This window comes from Cheilinus undulatus, linkage group 8 (genome assembly GCF_018320785.1).
Source record: "Cheilinus undulatus linkage group 8, ASM1832078v1, whole genome shotgun sequence".
Lineage (NCBI taxonomy): Eukaryota > Metazoa > Chordata > Actinopteri > Labriformes > Labridae > Cheilinus > Cheilinus undulatus.
Window position 1 is genome coordinate 39,663,527 of NC_054872.1, and position 21,472 is coordinate 39,684,998.

At 41.2% G+C, this 21,472-nt stretch overlaps 1 protein-coding gene across 1 annotated transcript in view; it reads right to left on the reverse strand.

Annotated features, from left to right (window-relative positions):
* Nucleotides 1–18,454, reverse strand: part of iglon5 (IgLON family member 5) — a 226,212-nt gene extending 207,758 nt beyond the window's left edge. The window contains exon 1 of the mRNA XM_041792624.1: nucleotides 18,420–18,454. Coding sequence (XP_041648558.1) covers nucleotides 18,420–18,441 — 22 coding nt within the window. The 5' untranslated portion in view covers nucleotides 18,442–18,454. The remainder of the gene's footprint in view (nucleotides 1–18,419) is intronic.
* Nucleotides 18,455–21,472: the final 3,018 nt, after the last annotated feature.

A 21,472-nucleotide genomic window follows, 5' to 3' on the forward strand; every position in this document is an offset into this window, starting at 1 on the left:
GGCTGGGCCATGCAGGTATGCAGGTGGTCTGGGTTCAAGTCCAGCCTGTGGCGCCTCTACTTCCACTCTCTCATCCCTGTTCATCACTCAAACAACTGTCCATAAAAAAATCCCAAACTAAATCTTTTTAAAAGATGTAGTCCAAGTCTTACCCCCAAAAATGCACATACTCTGCCTGCCCTGTATTCCAGGTAGGGTTGAGTATGCAAATCAGGTACCAGTACAGGACCAGTACCAAGACATCTGATGCCTACCATACTGAATTGCAAGACAGATTTTTGTGCTTGAATTTGGTAACTCGCCATCCTAATGTAATCCCTGTCACTCCAAAGGAAAGGCATGAAATACGTGTGAATAAGTTACACCTGTTTCCTTTACTTATTTCTCATTCCTGAATCATTTATGATACTGAGACAGCTTTTATTCAGCTGTCGACTTTAAAAACACATTTCTTTCTCTCTAAGGTATCAATTCTGGCACTGTTCAGGCACTGGCACGAACTTCAATGATCTTTTTTGCTTCCACCATGGGTGAGTACATTAGGAAATGAATGGGATTATGTTTGCTACAAAGGATGTGTGGTTTCTATGTACATTTTCTGGTTTTCCACCTCAAAAGTTGCGTTTTCTTTGTCAATGGCGCTGTAGTAGCTCTGTGACCAGCTGACTGCCCAGTGATCTGTTGTATGTGCTACAAGATGAGATGTAAAGTGATGATTTACTACTGGGAGTCAGTGCATTTTGTTCTATGTTGCAGTCGACCAAATTTTTGCACGTTTTTCCTGCTATTTGGATCGATCTGCTTTATGTGGATTGACATGGTTTGACGGCAGCCAGTGCAGAAAATAAACCTGGCACATATCTAAAGTCGACTCTGAGACACACCATAGACCGACTTCGGGGCATGCAGTGGACTTGCAAAGATTGAATAGATCGGGACAGATTTGCTCTATGAGAAGATCGCTGGAGATCACAGTGTAGACGGAGTATGTGGGAATTGGGGATTAGTCTTTAGTAGTGATGGATAGTTAATGAACGAGCCGTTACACCTAGCTTTTGGGCTAAATATTGCTAGTGATGTGCTTATAGGGATTAATGCTGGTCTTAATTATAATAGGCCACAACAGAGAGTATGGTCTAGACCTGCCCCCTTTGTAAAGTGTATTGAGATAACTTCAGTTATGAATTGGTGCTACACAAACAAATATTGACTGTTTTACTGCTATGTTGTATTGGCATCTTTGAACCATATTTGTCATCATTTATGATTAAAAGGCAGCTTTCATTCACCCACTGACTTTTACTTTTTTAATCATAAAAGTACTGATTAAGGCACCAACACAGTTTTTAAAGTGCCGATTCAGCACTGGTGTCGGAAAAAGCCCAGATGATATCCAACCCTAACTGGTATCGAGTATTGGTGCCGATACCAACCTTTAGTACTCGTCCACTAAAACACTGCAGACAGTGTACTTCAGCAGCTCTCAGCTAGTAGGGCATCAGGATTCACCCCCATCTCTTTAAGAGAAATCACCCAGATTTTTAAAATGTTCAACAAACTGAACGTATTTAAGAAAATATGTTACAGTGTGGACCTTATTAAAAATTAAGAATGAGACAGGACAAATCCTTACAGAAGGACAAGCACGCATACATCTTATTTTACTCCATTTTCTCAAAACAACATAGAAATGTGTGAATTTCTCAAGGAATTTTCTCAATATCTTGGGAAAACTAGCTCTGTTATCCAAAGAAAAGGAGATGAATATGCAGAAATATTGAGAAAAAACTCTGATATTCACTTGTCATCATTGGAAAACCTAAATTAAAATGTCTGAATTGTTTCTTTTTGGGTCTTTGTACAGACTTTTTGCCCTGTTATTTTTCCTGGCACACATTAGCAACCCACTGGAAGGAGCTTCCCACCCACACTTGGGTCCCGATCCACCAGTTGAGAAACACTGCTGTGCTTGGTCTAATCTTAAAACATGATGATAGTCTTTTATTATGTAAGTATGTAGTCAAGATTGGAGCCATGACTGCAGTCTGGTGAGACTGTAGCATAAATGAGGACGACAGAAGCAGAGGGGGATGATGGGACATCTGGACATAAAATGAACTTTCAGGATAATTCTAAAAACAGTCATGGCATTATTATGTATTTTTAATCATAATTGCTGGGTACCCCAGAGTAAGTATTTGTACTAGGTCTAGAAAAAAGTGCTATCAGTGCATCCCTACAGTCCAGCACTAGTCTTGTTTTAGCACTGAATTGATTTTTTATCACCAAGGATCTGTTTGTCTTGTCTTCCACATGGAAAAAGGAAGTCCACCAACATTTCTGGTCAAAGTATTAGTTGACAAAATTAACACTGAACTAAAAAAGGGAGGGTTTAACCCAAGAGCTGATAAATTAGGTGTTTTGTCTCTTTTACTGGGCAGTGAAGATGTTTAATGTTGGATTAAAGAGGAAAATTAGGCTTGACAACACAGCACTAGTTTAACCCCCAACCGTCCACCCTTCACCATTTATCTCCATCTGTCTCCCTCGACCTTGGGTTTGAAGTGAGAGAACAAAACACAGCCTCTGTCTCTCCTGAGTCCCCCTGCATTGCTTCCATCCCTACTATACCAACACCACCACTACCCACAATCCCCTCCACCCCCTCATGGCACTGGTGGTGCGTCGTGTGCGTGGGATCCCGGGCCATTCATGTCACGTAAAGGAATGTTCACAGTAGACTGGAGAAGGGGGGGAGTGTATTTTTTTATATAGTAAACATCTTAGCATTCATCACCCGTTGCTCTCACTGAACCACGAGGTTGGCTTGGAGATGAACCTGGCGCTGCGCTCTTACGCACGCGCCTCTGCGCGCACGCACGCACACACACAGCGTCTTTCAATCAGCGTGCGAGCAAATGGAAAACTAGAGCGCAGTGGCACAGCAGACACGCGTGATTCACAGGCAGGTAGACCCCCCCCCCTCCTCTTCATCATTAGTATTCACCTCCACAACCGTAGTCAGAAAATGAAAGGCGATACATGCGCATCAGCGGAGAGCCGTGAACGCATCGCTGAAGTAGCTCGTAAGAACTTACCTTTCGACAGCAAAACCAGGATCAGAGCAGCAAACGCGTTCCGCAAGAGGGGGCAGCCCATGATGGAGTTCTGATTGATTTTCTGCTTGTTTTTGCAGCCAAATGTGTCTTGGTATTCCTCTCGTATGGTGCCGTTGCAGGGAACCAGTGAATTAAAAAAAAGGACCCAGTGAATAAATGTCAACAGCAATAGTCCCAACGCTTCTTCTACATGTGACTGGACGAAAACATCAGTCTTGTCCACTTGACTTTTCCTCTACACGGGAAGAAAGAGAGAGAAAAGAGCTGGTTTTATCCTGTGAGGGATCTCTGAGGCAGAAAAATATCACCGCAGGAGGAAAAAAAACAAATATCCCAGACACTTAGTTTGTCTCAGAAAGCCTTGAAAGGAAGAGAAAATCTTTTATAAAATGCATGAGAGGAAAAGAATCATTCAAACTGTCCACTGACTTGACATCAATATGTTTTTTGTCAGAGAACAGGAGGGGGTCTGTGCGTCCGGACCAGTCGCGAGTCGCCACTTGAGCCTTAATTAGCCTGCTCCCTACACGTCTCTGTTGGTATGCAGCGCGTCTCGTCGCTCCGCACTCCGCGCGTCGCAGGGAGCAGCACTGAATGCGAGGCGCACACGGAAAAAAGAGCATGATTGACAGTTCAAGGAGAGCCCCTTCCCCAATCACCGGCCCCAAGGAAGGAGGCGGGATTTACGATTGCACCGATGTCCCGCTCGGAGAGGCCGGCCAAGGAGCCTCGCTGGCCAATCGTAGGCGCGCGCTGGGCGGGCAGAGCGCGAGGCGAAGCACGGCGCGGTGATAATGCAATGTGATTTATAGCCAGCTCGGTGTTGCTGCAGTACTCAGAGAAAACAGTCCACAAGGGGACAGGCGGGCATAATAACTACAGGGACAGAGGTGGGGAGGGCGAGTGAGGGGCAGGTGGAGCCATATGGGCTCCGGTGCACGCGGGGTTTTGGGAGACGATGAATGAAAACAGAGCGAGGTGGAGGGACAGGTTGTGCTGCTGATGAGCAGATGTTGCTCAATTGCTTAAAATGGAAATTGTCAGACCAGAGAAGGAGAAGGCAGTAAGGACGGAGTGGAGATTTTCTTACATAGATGGAAGTTCTGGGAGGACTGGGAGTGTCAGCAGATTGTAACAGCGCTGCACAAAACACCATCTGACTCCATCACTCTGCTGACTTAATAGCAGGCGACATAAACCCGAGTGGGAAGACACTTTACATTTATGCAGAGGTACTAATGAGCCATTTATAAACATGTTAGGTTCAGCTCCACTTGTGCTGCTAAAAGAGGGAAAGTTGTTGCATGAAGTGAGAATCTAATTTTCAGTAAAAGGGACCCACATGGTGGGCTATCATACAGTTCAACATATCCAGACTACAACTTCTGCACAGGAAGCTACACTATATTGCCAAAAGTTTTCACTCACCGATCCAAATAATTGAAATCAGGTGTTCCAATCACTTCCATGGCCACAGGTGTATAAAATCAAGCACCTAGACATGCAGGAGTTTCTACAAACATTTGGGAAAGAATGGGTTGCTCTCAGGAGCTCAGTGAATTCCAGCGTGGTACTGTGATAGGATGCCACCTGTGCAACAAGTCCAGTCAACCTCGATTCTGTTTAGTTTTGCAGGTTTCCATAACAACATCTAAAGTGGAACTTGTCTAATACCAGCTAGTTTGGCAAGCATGTTTGTGTCTGTGCACTGGCAGTGACACCTTGTGAGTAATTGCAGACTTGGTCTATGAGTTTGGATTTAAAACTTTCTCCCCCAAGATAGTCTGGCTGCAGACCCCACCTCTCAGATGCCCCCTCTCTTCCAGACCACTACTGTGAGAAGTTGCCTCTGTCAAAACTGAAATACAAGCTCAAACTTTCAAAATAAAATCTGATTAAACTTCCAAGTTAGGGTTAAGGCAGCATTGCTCAACCTTTTTATGTCAAGGCATCCTTTATTAGTTACAGAATTAACAAGATGAACTTCTGAAGCAGTGGGTCAGCTGGTGGATTAGGACCTTAAAGTGGGTTGTGGATCTGTTTTCAGTGGGTTGCAACTTTGTGCCTGGAAAAAATGAGGGCAAAGTCTATGAAGTACTGAGGCTGTGCATGAATGGAACTGCACCTTACCTCGTACAATGACAATAAATGATTCTGAATCTGATTCTATGAAGCTACATCAGCACACTATGTTTCTTTGAGTTCATGCTGCTAAAGCTAGCAGCGCTACATTGGCTTACATAGTAACATAAACTACATAGTTAGCGGAGCTATGTTAACTTCAGCTAAAGCTAATAAAACTAAAGCTAATGAAGCTAAAGCAAGCGTGACTACTTCTTAAATTGGACTTTTTTAATAAATAAAGTTTAATTTTAAACAAAAGTCTAAAATGGGAAATATGTTGTACCAGAATATAACAGTGCATTCAGAAAGTGTTCAGACCCCTTCACTTATTTCAATTTTGTGTTAAACTCATATTTTATTCACTGAAAACACCAATGTAGCTAAAACTAAATCTACGAAGCTACCTCTCCTAATATTCTTTGCTAATGCTAACTTAGCTATGTTGCCTATTTAGCTAATGTAGCTAAATTAGCATTAGCAATGTTTCTTAAAGCTCACGTTGCTGAAAATAAAGCTAATGGAGCTACATTGGCTTGCTTAGTAACATTGATAGTACAACTAGGCTTGCTATGTTTACTTTAGCAATAGCTGTGGAAGCTAAATCTAGCTACTGTTTGTGTGACTTCTTCTAATACAGGTCTGTAGATAATTTAATCCCTGACTAGACCTCTAATCTTTTGTGTATGGTTTTATTTAGGACATTTTTCTTAGTCTGTAATGTTTGCAATGTGGTTATTTCATGAACATAACTGCCAGACTTTATGAATCAAATTGATTTGAAAGCAAACACACACACCCCCACACCTACACCTACACACACACACCAAAAAAAGAAACAAAAAAAAATCAAAACAGGAAATGCACTGTACTTGCAATTTCTGTCACTTCATTCCTGACAGAGGAGGCGTCTCACAGGTAAATCAGAGCAAATGTTTAGAGTTGTTTTTTGCTTTTGAGAACATTTCTGGCTGATGTTTTGTAATTACCCTGACTAGTTTCCTAGTGAACGTGAGTGGCAGTGGGATATTTTCTAAAACTAAATCAATTTAGTCAAGTATGGTTCTCTTAATAGCCTGTAACTCCTTAAGACCTTTATTTTGTCGATTTGATCATTTTTGTACAAAGCAGTCAATATTAGCCTGCCCACACTGGGTTCCTCTTTTCTACAGGATTTGCTGTTTATATTGTAATGTAATTGGAAGCTCGCCTGCTTGCAATGTTTTTAAAGTAGGATCACAGCACTGATTGATTAATACTTGAACTGATGTATTGTTCCTTTTGGACCCAAATAACCAATTTATTCTTTTTTACCATGCAAGTTTTCCAGGCACTGCTTGTTGATTTATGTTTTTTCAAAGAGAATGACAATAAATACTGCTGAGGGATTTACTGACTTCATGTTTTCCTCTGATGAAAGATGAAGAAAGATGAACTGACGTAAAAACCCAAGACTGATTAATGAGTCAGCTAATCAAAGCCCAGCATTACTTACTCTCAGTGTTGGACTTGTTTGTAAATAATTATTATTCACTATTAATTAGATCTGACACACTGGAGGGAGTGAGGAGCCAGTCATTTTCGGCTGTTAGCCAGTGGCTCATTAGGCCGTTATTTTGGAAGACGTCTTTGATCGCTTTAGCTGCTGATAAAAAATTAATGCTTTATGATAAATGAGTGCTGCAGACAGACTGACAGATACATGGGACTACATGAGTTTGAAAAATATCATACAAGAAAAGGGATTTCATATTTTTATGAATGAGAGCAGGGTAAGTGTTAAATAAAAGTAGGCCATTCATTTTGCATAGTTGGCTTCATGCTGTGGCCTAAACCTCAGGAGAAACTTCAGTATCTGTGATTGCAAAGTGGTCAAAACTGACTGCTGAAGATCCATTACTGCTGTCTCCGTCCATGAAGCTCATAGAACAACATTTTCCTACAGCATTACAAGTGACAAACCAACATGACTGTCTCACTCTTGAGAGTATGTCTCTCTATTTCCTTTTAGTTGTTAAATTATACGGTGGTCACACCAGGATCGTTTGAAGAAATTGTTTAAAACAAAGGGTTTTCCCTCCTCATTTGTATATATATATATATATATATATATATATATATATATATATATATATATAAACAAACTAAGTGAGATAACTTGGAAGAGGTGGTCTCAGCACTTCTAATCAAACCCACAAGAGACCACAAGCAAGCAACCAGAACAAATCACTGACTGGTTCATAAAACCCATGTAAGCAGCAGTAGCAGTAATACAGCAGAGGGGGAAAAAGTTCTAGCTATTGTACTCAAGTCAAAGTACTGTTACTTTGGATAAAATATACTTAAGTAGAAGTAAAAGTAGTAATCTATAAATCTACTCAAGTAAAAGTAAAAAGTAAGTCATTTAAAATTTACTTAAAGTACTGAGTAGCTACTTTTGATACTTGAAGGGGTTATACAGTAAAATATTACCTGTTCTTAATATGAATTATCAACAAGATAATATGAATCTAAAACCAGGTTGTTTTTTACAAGGTGAGACTTGACCAAAAGTCAAAGGCAACCCTAGTTTAGGATGAAATGTCGAATCATTTTGTCACTACTAGTGATGGGGATTATGTCTCTTTTCAGAGATCCGGATCATTCAGCTCAGTACATCAAGAAGAGCCTGCTCTTTCAGCTCCCAAATGGCTTTTTATTTGGCACAATTGGTTTTTAATAAATCAGACAAATTAAGCATCTTTGACCCATGGGTAAAAATATACATATAACTGCATATAATTTTCAGGAAATTGTTGGACTAAATCCTTTTATTCTCAGAATAGCACAAATTTTACATAATGCTTGATATAAAACTATAATTTTTAAATAACCAAGTACCAGTTCTATCACTTTTTAATATGCTGAAAGCTGTTTTTGTTTACATTAAACATAAAACACAGTGTAAGTAGTCTCCTGTGATTTCCATTGGAATAAACTTATAATAATAATCAAATACATAACACTGCCTTGTCAAAATATTTCCCAAATTAATCAAACTCTAAATGGAGCATGGGGACAAAAAAACCCCATAAAACTCAAAGAATGGCTACATTTTACATAATGCTTTAAAAAAAAAAAAAATGATGTTACACAACATGCCCAGCACATGTCCTTATTTATAAAGAATTTATTGATTTATTGTCACTGGTTGGTGAAATATACATAGCTACATTTTCTCCTCTCTTTCTCTCTGTGAGTGGAGACTGAATGGTCACTGAGCACCGAGTAACATCATCCTCCTCTCCTCCAGCTTTTCTGTTATCGCATCTGATTGGTTAAAAGTCGTACTCACAAACACGTCAATCAATCAATCTTTGTTTGTATAGCACTTTTCATACACTGAAGTGTAGCACAAAATGTTTTACACACAACAGAAAATTAAAAGAAAAATACATGAGTCCACCCCCCATCCCTCACCCAAAATGTACTTCAGTAACAGTAAAAGTAGTAATCACCATTGGCTATCAGACAGGGTGTTCATATCACTTTCAGTGCCCTGGCAGTAGTTATAAAAACAACAGGTTAGTGTTAATCTTGTTAGCACCAGAGGACTTAAACATTAACTAGTTCAAAAATGTATTTAGTTCCCGGAGTTTTATCTCCCTGATCAAACTAGGGGAATTTTTTTTGTTGAATAATCTGAACTCAGGCGAATCACCGCAATGGCCAATCAGCATGGAGATCCTTCGGAGGAGCCCTGCAAGGGTAAAGAGCTGGTCCCATGTCCTGCAGCCAGGACAAAATCCACATTATTTACAATGCAGATTTAATATAACCCAACATGACAGATGGATGTGTTTCACAAATCCATCTGGTAAACCTCTCATAGACAGTGCTTGGGAAAGGGCAGAGCCTTTAAATAAAAACCCGGAGGGTGATTGGATGAACGTTCTGTCTGTCACATCTTCACGGTCCAATCAGAGCATCAAAACACATGACGTAGCCCCTACCGAGGAGTAAATTCCATAGAGAACTGTCTAAAGCGAACCATGGCGACTGTATACATGTCAGTATATGACTTTTTTGTAAAGAAAACAATTCAATGCTGTTCTTTGTTCTTCTTTTGACAAAGAAATATCAAGTTCTGATAAACCTGAGGCTACAGCAGCATCCATGCTAATGTCTTCCGCCATAATTGCACTGTCCTCTTGTTGCTGATTGGTCCTGTCACTTTCTAACTGGGCCCAAACTGATCAGACAGGAGCTTTGCATACGGATTGGCCAGTGAGAAACATGGAAACGGGTGTATCTATCTGCTTTGCAAGGTTAGATTTTATACACTTCGAGATTTTTTTCAGAACTGAAATGTGGCCTGGTGGTTCATAACACAGTGGCCTGTCATACAACAAACCTAAAACATAGATTTTTTTTATCACTCTACAGGGACTTTAATATTCATTATTTATTTTAAATAATAACAGAAAGTGAAACATTAATATTTTATTAGATTCATTAAAGTGAAATTTTCCAGCCTTGTTTAGTTTAAAGACTCATAGCTGTATGCTATTGTTTGTTTTAAGCCAATGCATCAGGCATATTGTTGTTCACTGTTCTTTAATCAGCGTGTCCTCCTCCTCTTCATCTTAGTGTGTACCTAGTGTTCTCACTGAAATGCTGCAGGACGTTTGTAATACAGCTTGCAACATTGCCTCTGCATAATTCTGAAACCCAACAGAAATCTGTTTATACTGAAGTTTCATTAATTGAATTCATGATTTAATCAAAGATTCCGCCAAGTTTTAGCGTATACTCACAGATATTATTTATAGACCTGTCACAAGTTGCAATTTGTTTGTACTCTGTTGTGCCGAGTTGTTCAATAAAAGTAGAAACACCTGCTTAAATGTTGACATGAATTTGCATTTTGACTCAGATTTTACAAAGCCAATTACCCCCAGACCTCTTCAGCTGCCATCATGCAGCATGACAAGCTGAGTGCTGAGGAAGAGGGCTCAGAGGAAAGCTGAGGCAGAGGAATATTTCTTCATCTTAGTAAAACATGACATGCATCAGCGTAGGGGAATTCAGCAGCTTTGCATTATAGTTAAAGGCAAAAACTAATGTACGCATGCAACATTTACAGTACACAACATGCTGACATGTACGTACATAAAATTACTCTGTCAGTCAGATATGTAACATTGGCTTTAGCCTAAAGAGTCGTTCTTTACCGCAGTGCTGATGGGTATATGGAAAAACGCTGTCTTTGAATAATAGATGTATAAGAAGACAATGGGTCTCCACTTCCTCCCACTATATATAAGTGAAGCCAAATAAGCTGAACTGGACAAGAGCCAGTTATTATCTTCTTATATCATCCGAGTGCTCAGTCTACAGACATTTTGGCAACGTTGTCTACCGCAATGTTTCACATTTTCATCGATTTATTGTATTCATTAATTTGTTTTTGACCTAAAAGCAATATTGTCTCTGTATGATCTCGTCCCTGAGGGCAAATCTGAGGCCAAGAAGAGCAATAAGCATCATATTCAATACATCAATGTGCTGAATTAATGTGGGCATTGAGCTGGACACAACGGCTCCAGAAGGATAGCAGGGTCCGTGGAGTTGCAAAGATGACGAATAGAGAATGATAGAGGACTCTGACAGGTAAAACAGAAGATGAAAAGCAATGCAATGAAAAGGTTAGAAATGAATGTGTGAAATGAAGTTACTACATCATTCCAAACGTGGGCTCTAGGCAGAGTATTAAACGGAAAAGTGAAGGTAAAAGTCTTTAACGTTATAATGCAATAGACAAAAAGGAAATGATAGAAGCTTAAAGAGGAGCCAGATTCTCCGATGCCTTCTTTCTCGATGAAGACCTGAAGACATTTTCCCGAGGAGGTAGACCTCATCTTCTTGAACTAACACTAATTAGCATTGTCATCTTACAGCTCTGACCTTTACTAGATTTTTCCCTTTTTTACCTTCAGTCCTTAATTTCTCTCTAAGTGACGGCTCTTGCACTTCCAGTAACCAGCTATTGCAAATCTAAGGGGACTTATTTCAAATTATTTAGGACCTACATGACCTTTAAGTTTAGGAGTAAGATGGTTTAGACAAAAAAAAAGACAATTATTTTTGTCACAGTCTCAAAAGTTCCAAGAGGTGCAGATCTCAGAAGCCTCTTTAGAGCCCACTACTGCGAGACGCCAACTCTGTCAGAATGTAAAAATGTGCTAAAACTAAAAAAAAAAAAAATCAGATTAAACTTTTGATTACGGTTAGGGTTAAGCCAGGGGTTAGGATACCAAAAGTTGGGGTGCAGGTGGCCTAGTGGTTTGAGACGCTCCCCATGTATGCGGCCAGACCGGGTCTGAATTGGCCTGTGGCACTTTACTGCATATCTCTCCCCAGCTCTCTCGTCCCTGTTTCTGGTTCTATCCACTGTCTTCCTCTGTCTTTAAAGGCATAAGCCCAAAAAATAAATCTTTGTTTTTCTTTTAGTCCAAACCTGACACTTAAGCTAGCTAAGGCTAAAGCTAATAAAGTACATTACCTATGTATGCTACAGAGCTAGCATAGCTACATTAGCTTATACTATGTTTGTTATGTCAGGCAGACTGTAGTTCGTTTGAGTTATGTTGGTTTATCCTATGCCAACATAGCCATGTTAGCTTCAGCGAAAGCTAATGAAGTAAAAGAAAGCCACCATTCGCATAGTTTTATTCATGACATTTACTTAGTCTGTAATGTTTGCAGTGGGGTTACTTCATGAATGTAAGTGCCAGACTTTATGAATAAAGTTGATTTCTTTGTTTTTTTTAAGCAACAGTCCTCAGCAACATTCTACATCATACTTGTTGCATCACAAATTTTTGGTCTGAACTGGGCTAAAGACAACAATATGAGCCTTTAGCAACAACACTACCCTCAAATAGCTGATAGACTGCCCAGATTCCAGGCAGATCCATTCAAGCTGAAACGATGATGCCTGGTCAGAGGGTGACCAGACCATTCAGCATCATTTGAGGAGAGTGAGGTGGAAGGTATTGGTGGGGTTTAGCTCTTCGGCAAGCCGGTAAACAATAATGACCAGTGACGAGATGATGGATAGATGCATGCATGGATGCAGCTATAGCCGAGTTTTATCAGAACTGGACACTTTGGGGGGAGGAAAGGTTTTAGATTCCATTGAAAAACAAGAGATGTTCAACGGTCATGTCCTCCATTTTTTCATTGTTTCAGTGAGTGACTGTTTTCATGTAGCCTGTCTTGTACTGGGCTAACTAGCTCTGCTGTGCTGTCATGGAACGGTTGTAGTGAAATGTGTGATTTTTTAAAAATCCTGTGAGGTGACATCATTGAGTCACTGAATTGTTTGAAGTATAATGGGCTCATGATGCATACCAGAGCGTTACTGACAGGCCGCAATGCCATGAACTGCACTATTACTCATCTGGAGGAGGAGCAAAGAGGTTAGTTTGATGGATTGGAACTTAACCAGTCCTTGAAGCAAGCTATTTAAAACTGTGTAAGATAAATTGTTGCATGCAGTGCCGATAGAAAGTCTTCACCCCCTTGGATGTTTTACCCTTTTATTGATTGTATAAATCAATTATGGTCTATATAATTTGGCTTAAAAATATTTAAAAACTTGTTTGTGTCAAAGTGAAAATAGATTTCCACAAAGTAAAGTCAATTCAATAATAAAAATATGAAATGTAAAATAAGTGACTGCATAAATATTCACCCCCTTTAAGTCAGTATGTAGTAGATGCACTTTTGCCTGCAATCACAGCACTGAGTCTGTGTGGATAGGTCTCAGGCTTGCACATCTGGACTGAAATTTTACTCCATTCTTTGCAAACCTGCTCAATCTCTGTCAGGTTGCGTGGGGATCAGGTATGAACAGCACTTTTAAGCCCAGCCACAAATTCTCTACAGGATTGAGGTCTGGGCTTTGATTCAGCCACTCCAGAACATTCACCTTGTCGCCTTTAAACCATTTCCGTGTAGCTTTGCTGTATGCTTCAGGTAATTCTCTTACTGGAAAATACATTTTTTTACCCTCGACCTTTGCAAACCTTCCAGGGCTGGCTGCTGAGAAGCATCCCCATAGAATGATACTTCCACCACCATGCTTCACAGTGGGGATGGTGGGGTTGTTCAGTGTTTGGTGTCCGCTAAACATATCACCTTATCTCATGGCTTAAAAGCACCATTTTGGTCTCATCAGACCAAAAAACTTTCTTCCCTTGACCATGGGGTTAGGGTTAGGGGTTATGGTAGCCAGTAATCCTGATTAACCAGTGACTGGACACATACTGTATGTCTTTATACTACAATCACTTGAGACACATTCACTGTAGAAACCTGTTTCCACTTTGACGTTTTTCATATTTTTTTTTGGTCAAAAAAGCCAAAGTATATTGACCATGATTGATTTATAAATTATTTAAGGGGGTAAAACATCCAAGGGGGTGAATACTTTGTGCCTATGTGCATAAGCTTCTTTGTATAAGGGCTATATTCAGATATTCACTATGCCTATGAGCTTTAATCCCTTACTTTGAGTCAATGAGATTCGTCAAGTGGCTTGGCTGAAACAGCAGTCATTTCACACCCAATTAAAAGAGCGTAAAGCAGAAGTGTATGATAATGTCAGATGCTGGCACCTTGACTGTAAGGACAAACACAGGAGGACACCTCGACGAGCTTGTTTGAAGAGCAGGGCGGTTAATGCAAACACGTCTGATGTGGCGTACGAACCTGTCCCTGAAGTGTCTGTTGTAGAGCTAGCAGTCAGGCCAAGACGCCCCACCAGCCTGTTTAGTATGGTAATGTATGGAGATGCGGGCACGGGCACTTTTCCCCTCTTTCCCCTTGCTTCGTCTTTAAGCCCCAAACATTAATTGGCATGGCAGAGGCGGCAGTCACTCGGTTGTAATCACTGTCCCTCAGAGAACCCCACTGAGAGGGGATTGAAGGGGAGAGGGGCAAAGAGAGAGCAAACCAGCAAGAGCCTTGTCCTCTGAGTTATGTTATCCCAAGAGAGGCAAGAAAGCAGAAAGACAGGGAAGAAAGAGAGGACGATATGGAACAAGGAGAGGAAAGAAAGGAAAAGCTGGAGAGGAAATTGTGATGTGAGCCCCTGCGCTCCAGGAGAAATGGACGGCCACAGATGGAAGGAAAAGGAGATTGGATGGGAGATTCATGAAAGGGATTATGGATTGAGATTGATAGTTGGATCGGTGGGAAAAGGGAGGAGGGGTAGAGCTTAGGATGTTTGATCGACGTGAAGAGGATGAGAAGAGAGGGCGGGTCAGAAAATGACAGAGGTCGATTGACAACAAAGCCCCACCTGTTGTAATTGAATTGGTTTTCAATCTCTGTAAACTTCCCAAACAAGGAAAATGTTGGGAAGGAAAAAACTTGCGATTGATTTATTAGCCATAGCCTATTAATTTGGTTCATTTCTGCCTTTGCTGCCAGAGCCTTACAAGTTGCTGTTGTTACATTCACTTTAAACACACAATTGTTTTCACTCCTGATTGCAGCTGCCACAACACGCCACGCTTGTAAAGTACCTTGAAATTGAGGCGCTGCATCTGAATCTGGAGAGGAGACGACAAAGAGAGGCTGCTAAGAGATGGAGGAAATGGCGACAAGAAAAAGAAGAAGCCAAAACATTGAAAAACTGAGGGTTTCTCCCTCTGAGGGTCGAAATGTAAATGCTGTACTCCATCTTGGTCAAGGCTGCTAATTGCTTTAACCAAAGGATGAGTGTGCCGTTAAGTGTACGTGGGTGTATGCAGGCATATGTACATGAATGTGTTTCCCCATAGGCGGAGAATGATGGATAGTAAATGAATGATGAAACACAGAGCAGGGAGAGTCACCTTTTAAGAAGCGAATAGAGCCGGAGCGCTTCACAGAGTGTGGCCTTGAAGCCAGATCAAAGCCACGAGCCGAGCTGTAATAGATGATGGAATTTAATCATGTCTGCCGCCTAACGCGTGCTCCCTCTCTCTGTCGCTGTGTCTGTTTTATGGTTTTCAAACTGCCATTTTTTATTCATTTTAATTCAACACTTTGTCAACTCCTTCTATCACTGGATCTCTTTGACTAGGATGCAAGTCCCTGACACACATGTTCATTAAAAAGTGCAGGTGTAATTACTTTATTAGCACAGACCGATGTAGCGTCAGCCTGTCTTGTTTCATGCCACATCAGCGTCTTAGTTAGTGTCCGCTGGATGCCTTCAGGACTTCGAGGAGGCCTTTGCTGCTAAGATCTGTCCTTTTCTCTGTGCTGCGTCTCACTCGGCAAACCATCCCCTACTAATTAAACAAATCTTAACGATAGTGCTTCGAGAGAATTCCTTCTGCCATTAATCATCCACATATCCCATAGATTCTGAAACAAAAGGGCAGCAGAAAAACTCAACTCTCAGCAGCGGGAAGAAAAAAAACACTGTGCTTCATTATCATCAAGAGTACTTTTGCAACCATTTGTATCCATAACTGTTGCATTTGGAGCAGAAGCTCATTAATCAACCAAACATTTGTAGGGATTACTGAACTCTGACTCAGGCGTAAAATAGTTACAGCTGAGGGTTCACAGAAGCAGTTTGGTGAGAAAAAAGTCCAAGAAGAAGCACTGACTGTTTAAAGTGCCTGTAAAGTAATAAAAAAAATCTTTATTTTGGGTTTCTTGTATGATAGGCCACTGTGTTATGAACCACCAGGCCAAATTTCAGTCATGAAAAATGTCTCTAAGTTCATAAAATTTAGCTTAAAAATCATGAAAATGAGGCAGTCAAACCTGCTCTAGAATGGTGTGGGTGTGTCAGTGAGCCTTAGCCACACCCACTCATGATCATAGCACAGCTCTGTGCCCATACAGAAGGACAGAAATTGGGGATTGAATTTACTGTTTTCTGGTACAAATCGCTCTTTGGTGATATTTTTAATGACCCGTAGGCCCCCGTGGCTTATAGATTTGGAAAATTTCCTCACAAGGAACAAAAACATAGCATGTAGCTGGCTGTTAACCTTCAATCTAAGCAGTGATATCAGCTAATAATAGACTGTACTGAGATGGATTGCCCTGATTTTATATCATTGCAAACATTGGAGTAATTCCCCATCAAGTCTGGTGATGTCATGGGCTCAGGTCTTTGCCCTGCCCAAATTAAACCAAGCCAGGAAAGAGGTGAACAACAAACGGTCAAAACCTGCAATTCAGTCATACTTAGATCTCAGAGTTTTCCCGTTTACAGCAAACTTATTCCAACATATCTAGTGTGTTTAGATACCAGGTTTACTTTATATTTCACACTTTTAACTCGTTGAGTGCCAGCCCTTTTATAAAATGGAAAGTGGCTTGTGCCAGCATTTTTGGCCATTTTGAGTCATCTTTCAAGACCCACAGAATATTTTGTACTATGACTCTGAAAACACAGAAAATCTCAAATGAAAGAAGAAACTTTCTATTTCATCATGGAAAAAATGTTTGTTTGCACCTTGTTCCGTTCTTGATTTATCTGAAGTTGAATAGAGGCTAGTTTCACCAAAAAGACTACTTGTTTAATTGAAAGATGAGAAAAATGCATTTTTGTGAAAGGGAGTCTGTCAAGCAAAACAATGATTTGAATGTTATAATTTTGCCTTCAGTGACATAAAAGACATCTGAAAATTGTATTACAAATGTTTTTTTATTGTAAAATAAATAAAAATAAACACAAAATACAGCACAACACGACTGGACAGTGGCCACGGGACCCCCTATACGCCCACGTCCTCTCCTGCTTGCATGTCCCCTGGCACTGCCTGTAAATTATAGAAGTAATATAATAAATAATATGTTATATTTATAATATAGATTTTTTTTGTTCTTACCTCTTTTTCTGCCAACAGACAGTGTTGCAGAACTGCACAGGGTGCGCTCTTCTCTCAAGTCTGCTTCTGAAATCACAGGAGCATGAGTGATGGTTTCATTCGATAAATCTGGCTGAATAATCAGTGGGTTCCAAACGTTAACTTACCTCCATCGCTCTGGGATGGAGAACAAGACCCGCTCTGCTTACTTGGCAGCCATTCCCCAGAGTCTGGGTCCGTAAAGTCCATCTCTGAAGTTTCGTCGCTGTATCAAGCTGGCCAGCTGATGCCGACGCACGGGGGAGACCTGGCGGCATTCTTTAGCCTCTTGGCCGGCCGAGGCAGCTGAAGGAAGGCGCTGATGCCTGGACTCGCTGTCGGTTTCAGTGAGTAACCGATTTCTCACACAAAAGTTTAAAGTTTCTTTCTGCGTCCGCTGGCGAAACTGGCCACTTGATCCCTGGGTTTTGGGGGGCATTTTGTGCCGATACTGAATATTTTAGAACTTTTAGCTTAGATTACATCCATCCCTGTATCTCCACTTCATGCTTTGATCACAGTGGCTTTGATCTATCGTCTTCTGTGTTCCAACTACGTATCCCAGAAGCCCCAAAATTACTCACAGGCAGCGTGAGAGCACCCCCTTGTGCCAGCCACCCAAAAAAAAAAAACACTTTGATGTTTATATACGTCAATGGCACTTAATGAGTTAATGAGTGTGTTTAATCCCTGAAAATGTAAAACTATCAGAAGACAGGAGGGTGCAGGAGAGAGGTTTACGTTAGCTATGTGGTCAAGGGGCCCCTACTAGTCAGGGCCCCAGGCAACTGCCCACCTCTGCCCAATGGTAAAGTCCGTAAACTGCTGTGACATTCATGGTTGCCCCATCCTCCTCTGTCTACAATCTACGGTGAGAAGTCTTGAAAAGGGCCATGAGGCCACGAGGCTCCTTTCCCAGAGTCTGAATTGGTAGTCTGGCAGCCACCAGCAACCTGGCATTGATGAATAACTTTGATGTGACGTTTGATATCTATCATTGATAACCATGCCAGTTGAGTGCCAAAGTTTGAAGCTTTGAGCAGGTCTGCTTATGACTGGCTCACTCATCATCTAAGCCACTCCAGAGCTCCCTAATGGATTCCCTGCCCCTGTCATCTGTCTCTTTGTCCGTTTGTCATTTAACCACACTAAAGTGAATCACTCCTTTGATTTTTTCTTTGTTTCCTGTTGTTGTCTCTCTCCTGTTTTTTATTCCCCTCTCTGTCACCCGTTACGACAGCCCCCCCCCCCCCCAAATCTATCCCCTTCTTACCTTCCTCGGCTTCAATTTCCATCTCTGCAGCTTGATTCAGCAGTAATGAGTGCAGCTTAAGGTGGGGCTGGCCTGGGGTGAGATGGAGAGAGGCAGGGAGGTTAATGAGGATAGCAACCTCGCTTTTTGCCTGAGGTGTAAAAGAGAGTAAATGGATGAGTGAAGAGGAGAAGGAGCAAGGGCCAGGGAAAGGGATGGACAAACTGACTGTCAGCACGCACGTTTGTGATAATGAATTTAGCTGATGCACAAAAGCACTCATGTCTGACAATGTGACCGTACGCTCAGGTCAGAAAGTATGCTGGTTTGTTCCACATCATTATTGTTTCACAAAAATTTCTACTCCCAACTTTTTAAAATACAGTGATAAGGAATAAATAAACAGTTATCATCTTCAATCTTGCTGATTTATTAATCAATGCATTCATAATTTAAAGTTGATAAACTATTTAGCCATCTGGGATGTTCAGAATGAGTCCATTAATTGCCTTTCCAAGGTTATTATGGATAAGAAAATTAAAAATCAAACAAGGACACAGTGTCAAAAACACAAAGCAGCCCACACAATCTGCAGCTCTGCCAAGAGAAGGCGAGTGAATGATGCTGCTGCTTTCTCTCATTCAAGCAGAAAACCTCTGGGGACCGACAATCCTACTACAAATGGAGTAAGATAGAAAATGGTCAGATAATGAAAATTTTATAACCTAAATTAACAGAATAAATGATGGGAGGGCTTCAGAAAAAGGAAGTTGAAAAAGAGGAAATCATCTTAAGTGAAACAAAGATTTGATGAATTCACAAGAAGAATGTCAAGTTAATGTTGGGAAATTATAAAACTTAGGCCTAACACATTTAACTGGCATATAAAATGTCTGCAAAGGAAGCCTTCTGCACTTCCTGTGCTCTCTCTATTTTGGTTCCTCCTGTAGCTTTAGTCGCCTTAAAAGGAACCCTGCAAGATCAGATGAATTAATCTTATTTGATACATATTTGTGTCTCTTATATCTATATAAAATGGCCTTTTCTGGCGGTGTGAGACGTGTCTTGGCCGCAACACGATTTCATTTTGAGTTCATTCGCATGTTAACAAGTCAGGTCTTTCAGATTGCACTGAAGCACTGCATCTCATGCCTGAGAATTTAGAGAACAGAGTGTTGCTTATTTTTTCTGCATACTGTGAGTGGTTATCAGCCAAAATTGACAGGAAAATGAGAGGGCGCCATTTACCTTATTGTAGCAAATATACTTACCGGCCACTTTATTAGGAACACCTTGCTAGTACTGGGTTGGACTCCCTTTTGCCTTCAGAACTGCCTTAATTCTTTGTGGCATCGTTTCAACAAGGTGTTGGAAACATTCCTCAAAGATTTTGGTCCATATTGACACAATAACATCATACAGTTGCTGCAGATTTGTCCGCCTCACATCTCTCGTTCCTCTGCATCCCAAAAGTACTCAACTGGATTGAGATCTGCTGACTGTGGAGGCCACTGGAGTACAGTGAACTCATAGTCATGTTCAGAAAACCAGATTGAGATGATTTGAGCTTTGTGACATGGTGCATTATCCTGCAGGAAGTAGCCGTCAGAATATGGGTACACTGTGGTCATAACGGGATGGACATGGTCAGCAACAATATTCAGGTAGGCTGTTTGATGCTCAACAGGTACTAAGGGGCTCAAAGTGTGCCAAGAAAATATCCCCAACACCATAACACCACCATCAGCCTGAACCGCTGATACAAGGCATGATGGATCCCTACTATCTGAATGTTGCAGCTAAAATCAAGACTCATCAGACAAGGTAACGTTTTTCTAATCTTCTATTGTGCAGTTTTGGTGAGCCTGTGTGAGTTGTAGCCTCAGTTTCTTGTTCAGGAGTGGCACCTGGTGTTGTCTTCTGCTGTTGTAGCCCATCTGTATCAAGGTTTCACATGTTGTACATTTAGAGATGGTATTCTGCATACTTTGGTTGTAACAAGTGGTTATATAAGTTACAGTTGCCTTTCTATCATAGAGAACCAGTCTGCCCATTCTCCTCTGACCTCTGACACCAAAAAGGCATTTTTGTCCACATAACTGCTGCTCACTGGACATTTTCCCCTTTTCAGACCATTTTCTGTAAACTCTAGAAATGGTTGTGCTTGAAAATCCCAACAGATCAGCAGTTTCTGAAATACCAACAGCCATGCCCCTTTCCTCCCCATTCTGATGCTCAGTCTGAACTTCAGCAAGTCATCTTGAGCACATCTACATGCCTAAATGTACTGAGTTGCTGCCATTTGATTGGCTGATTAGCTATTTGTATTATTAAGCAATTGAACATGTGTACCTAATAAAGTGAACATGAATGTATGAACGTCCATAATGGTAGAATATGTTTCTAATCTGTTTCTTTACGACCCTGATAAAGGCCACAAGCTAAAATGCATCTGTTTGAGGAAGTTGTTCACTAAACTTCAACTATTAGTGAAGCTTTCTGTTTTCACACCAGTACAATATATCACAGGACAGATAAACACAGTGTAGGTGCACTTACAGTTTGGGCGTTTCAAAGTGAAAGCCCACTTTGGCAACTGTTTGGAGAAACTCCCTTCATTTAAACAGGTCAGGTCAGGTATGGGAGCATATGCCTTTCAGGCACTTTGCCCCGTCAGCCTTGGTCCTGTACTGCTCTGGTCTCCTGATGGCCATCATCCAGGCCTGCCCCATCTCTCCAGGTAACCTCCATGCTGCCTCCTCCACGGTTGCTGCCGGTGTCTTGGTCAGTCCACCTGGTCCTGGGCACCCAGTATGCGATGAGCTAGACCAGGCCTCGGAGAGTGCTCCAGGTGTCCCATAAAAGCGCAGCTGCCATTCCTGTATCAAGCAGCTTCACCCATACGGTGAACGCCGCACGATCTTGCTCAGCAAACCCATTGCTTCATGCTCAAGTTTGAGTCCACGGTTGATCTCAGCCTTGCAGTTAGCAGATCGATGGATTATGTTGCCAAGGCAGGTGAACTGCTCTGGAACTTTGGACGGAATATTTTTATTTTGAATAGTTCCAGGCAT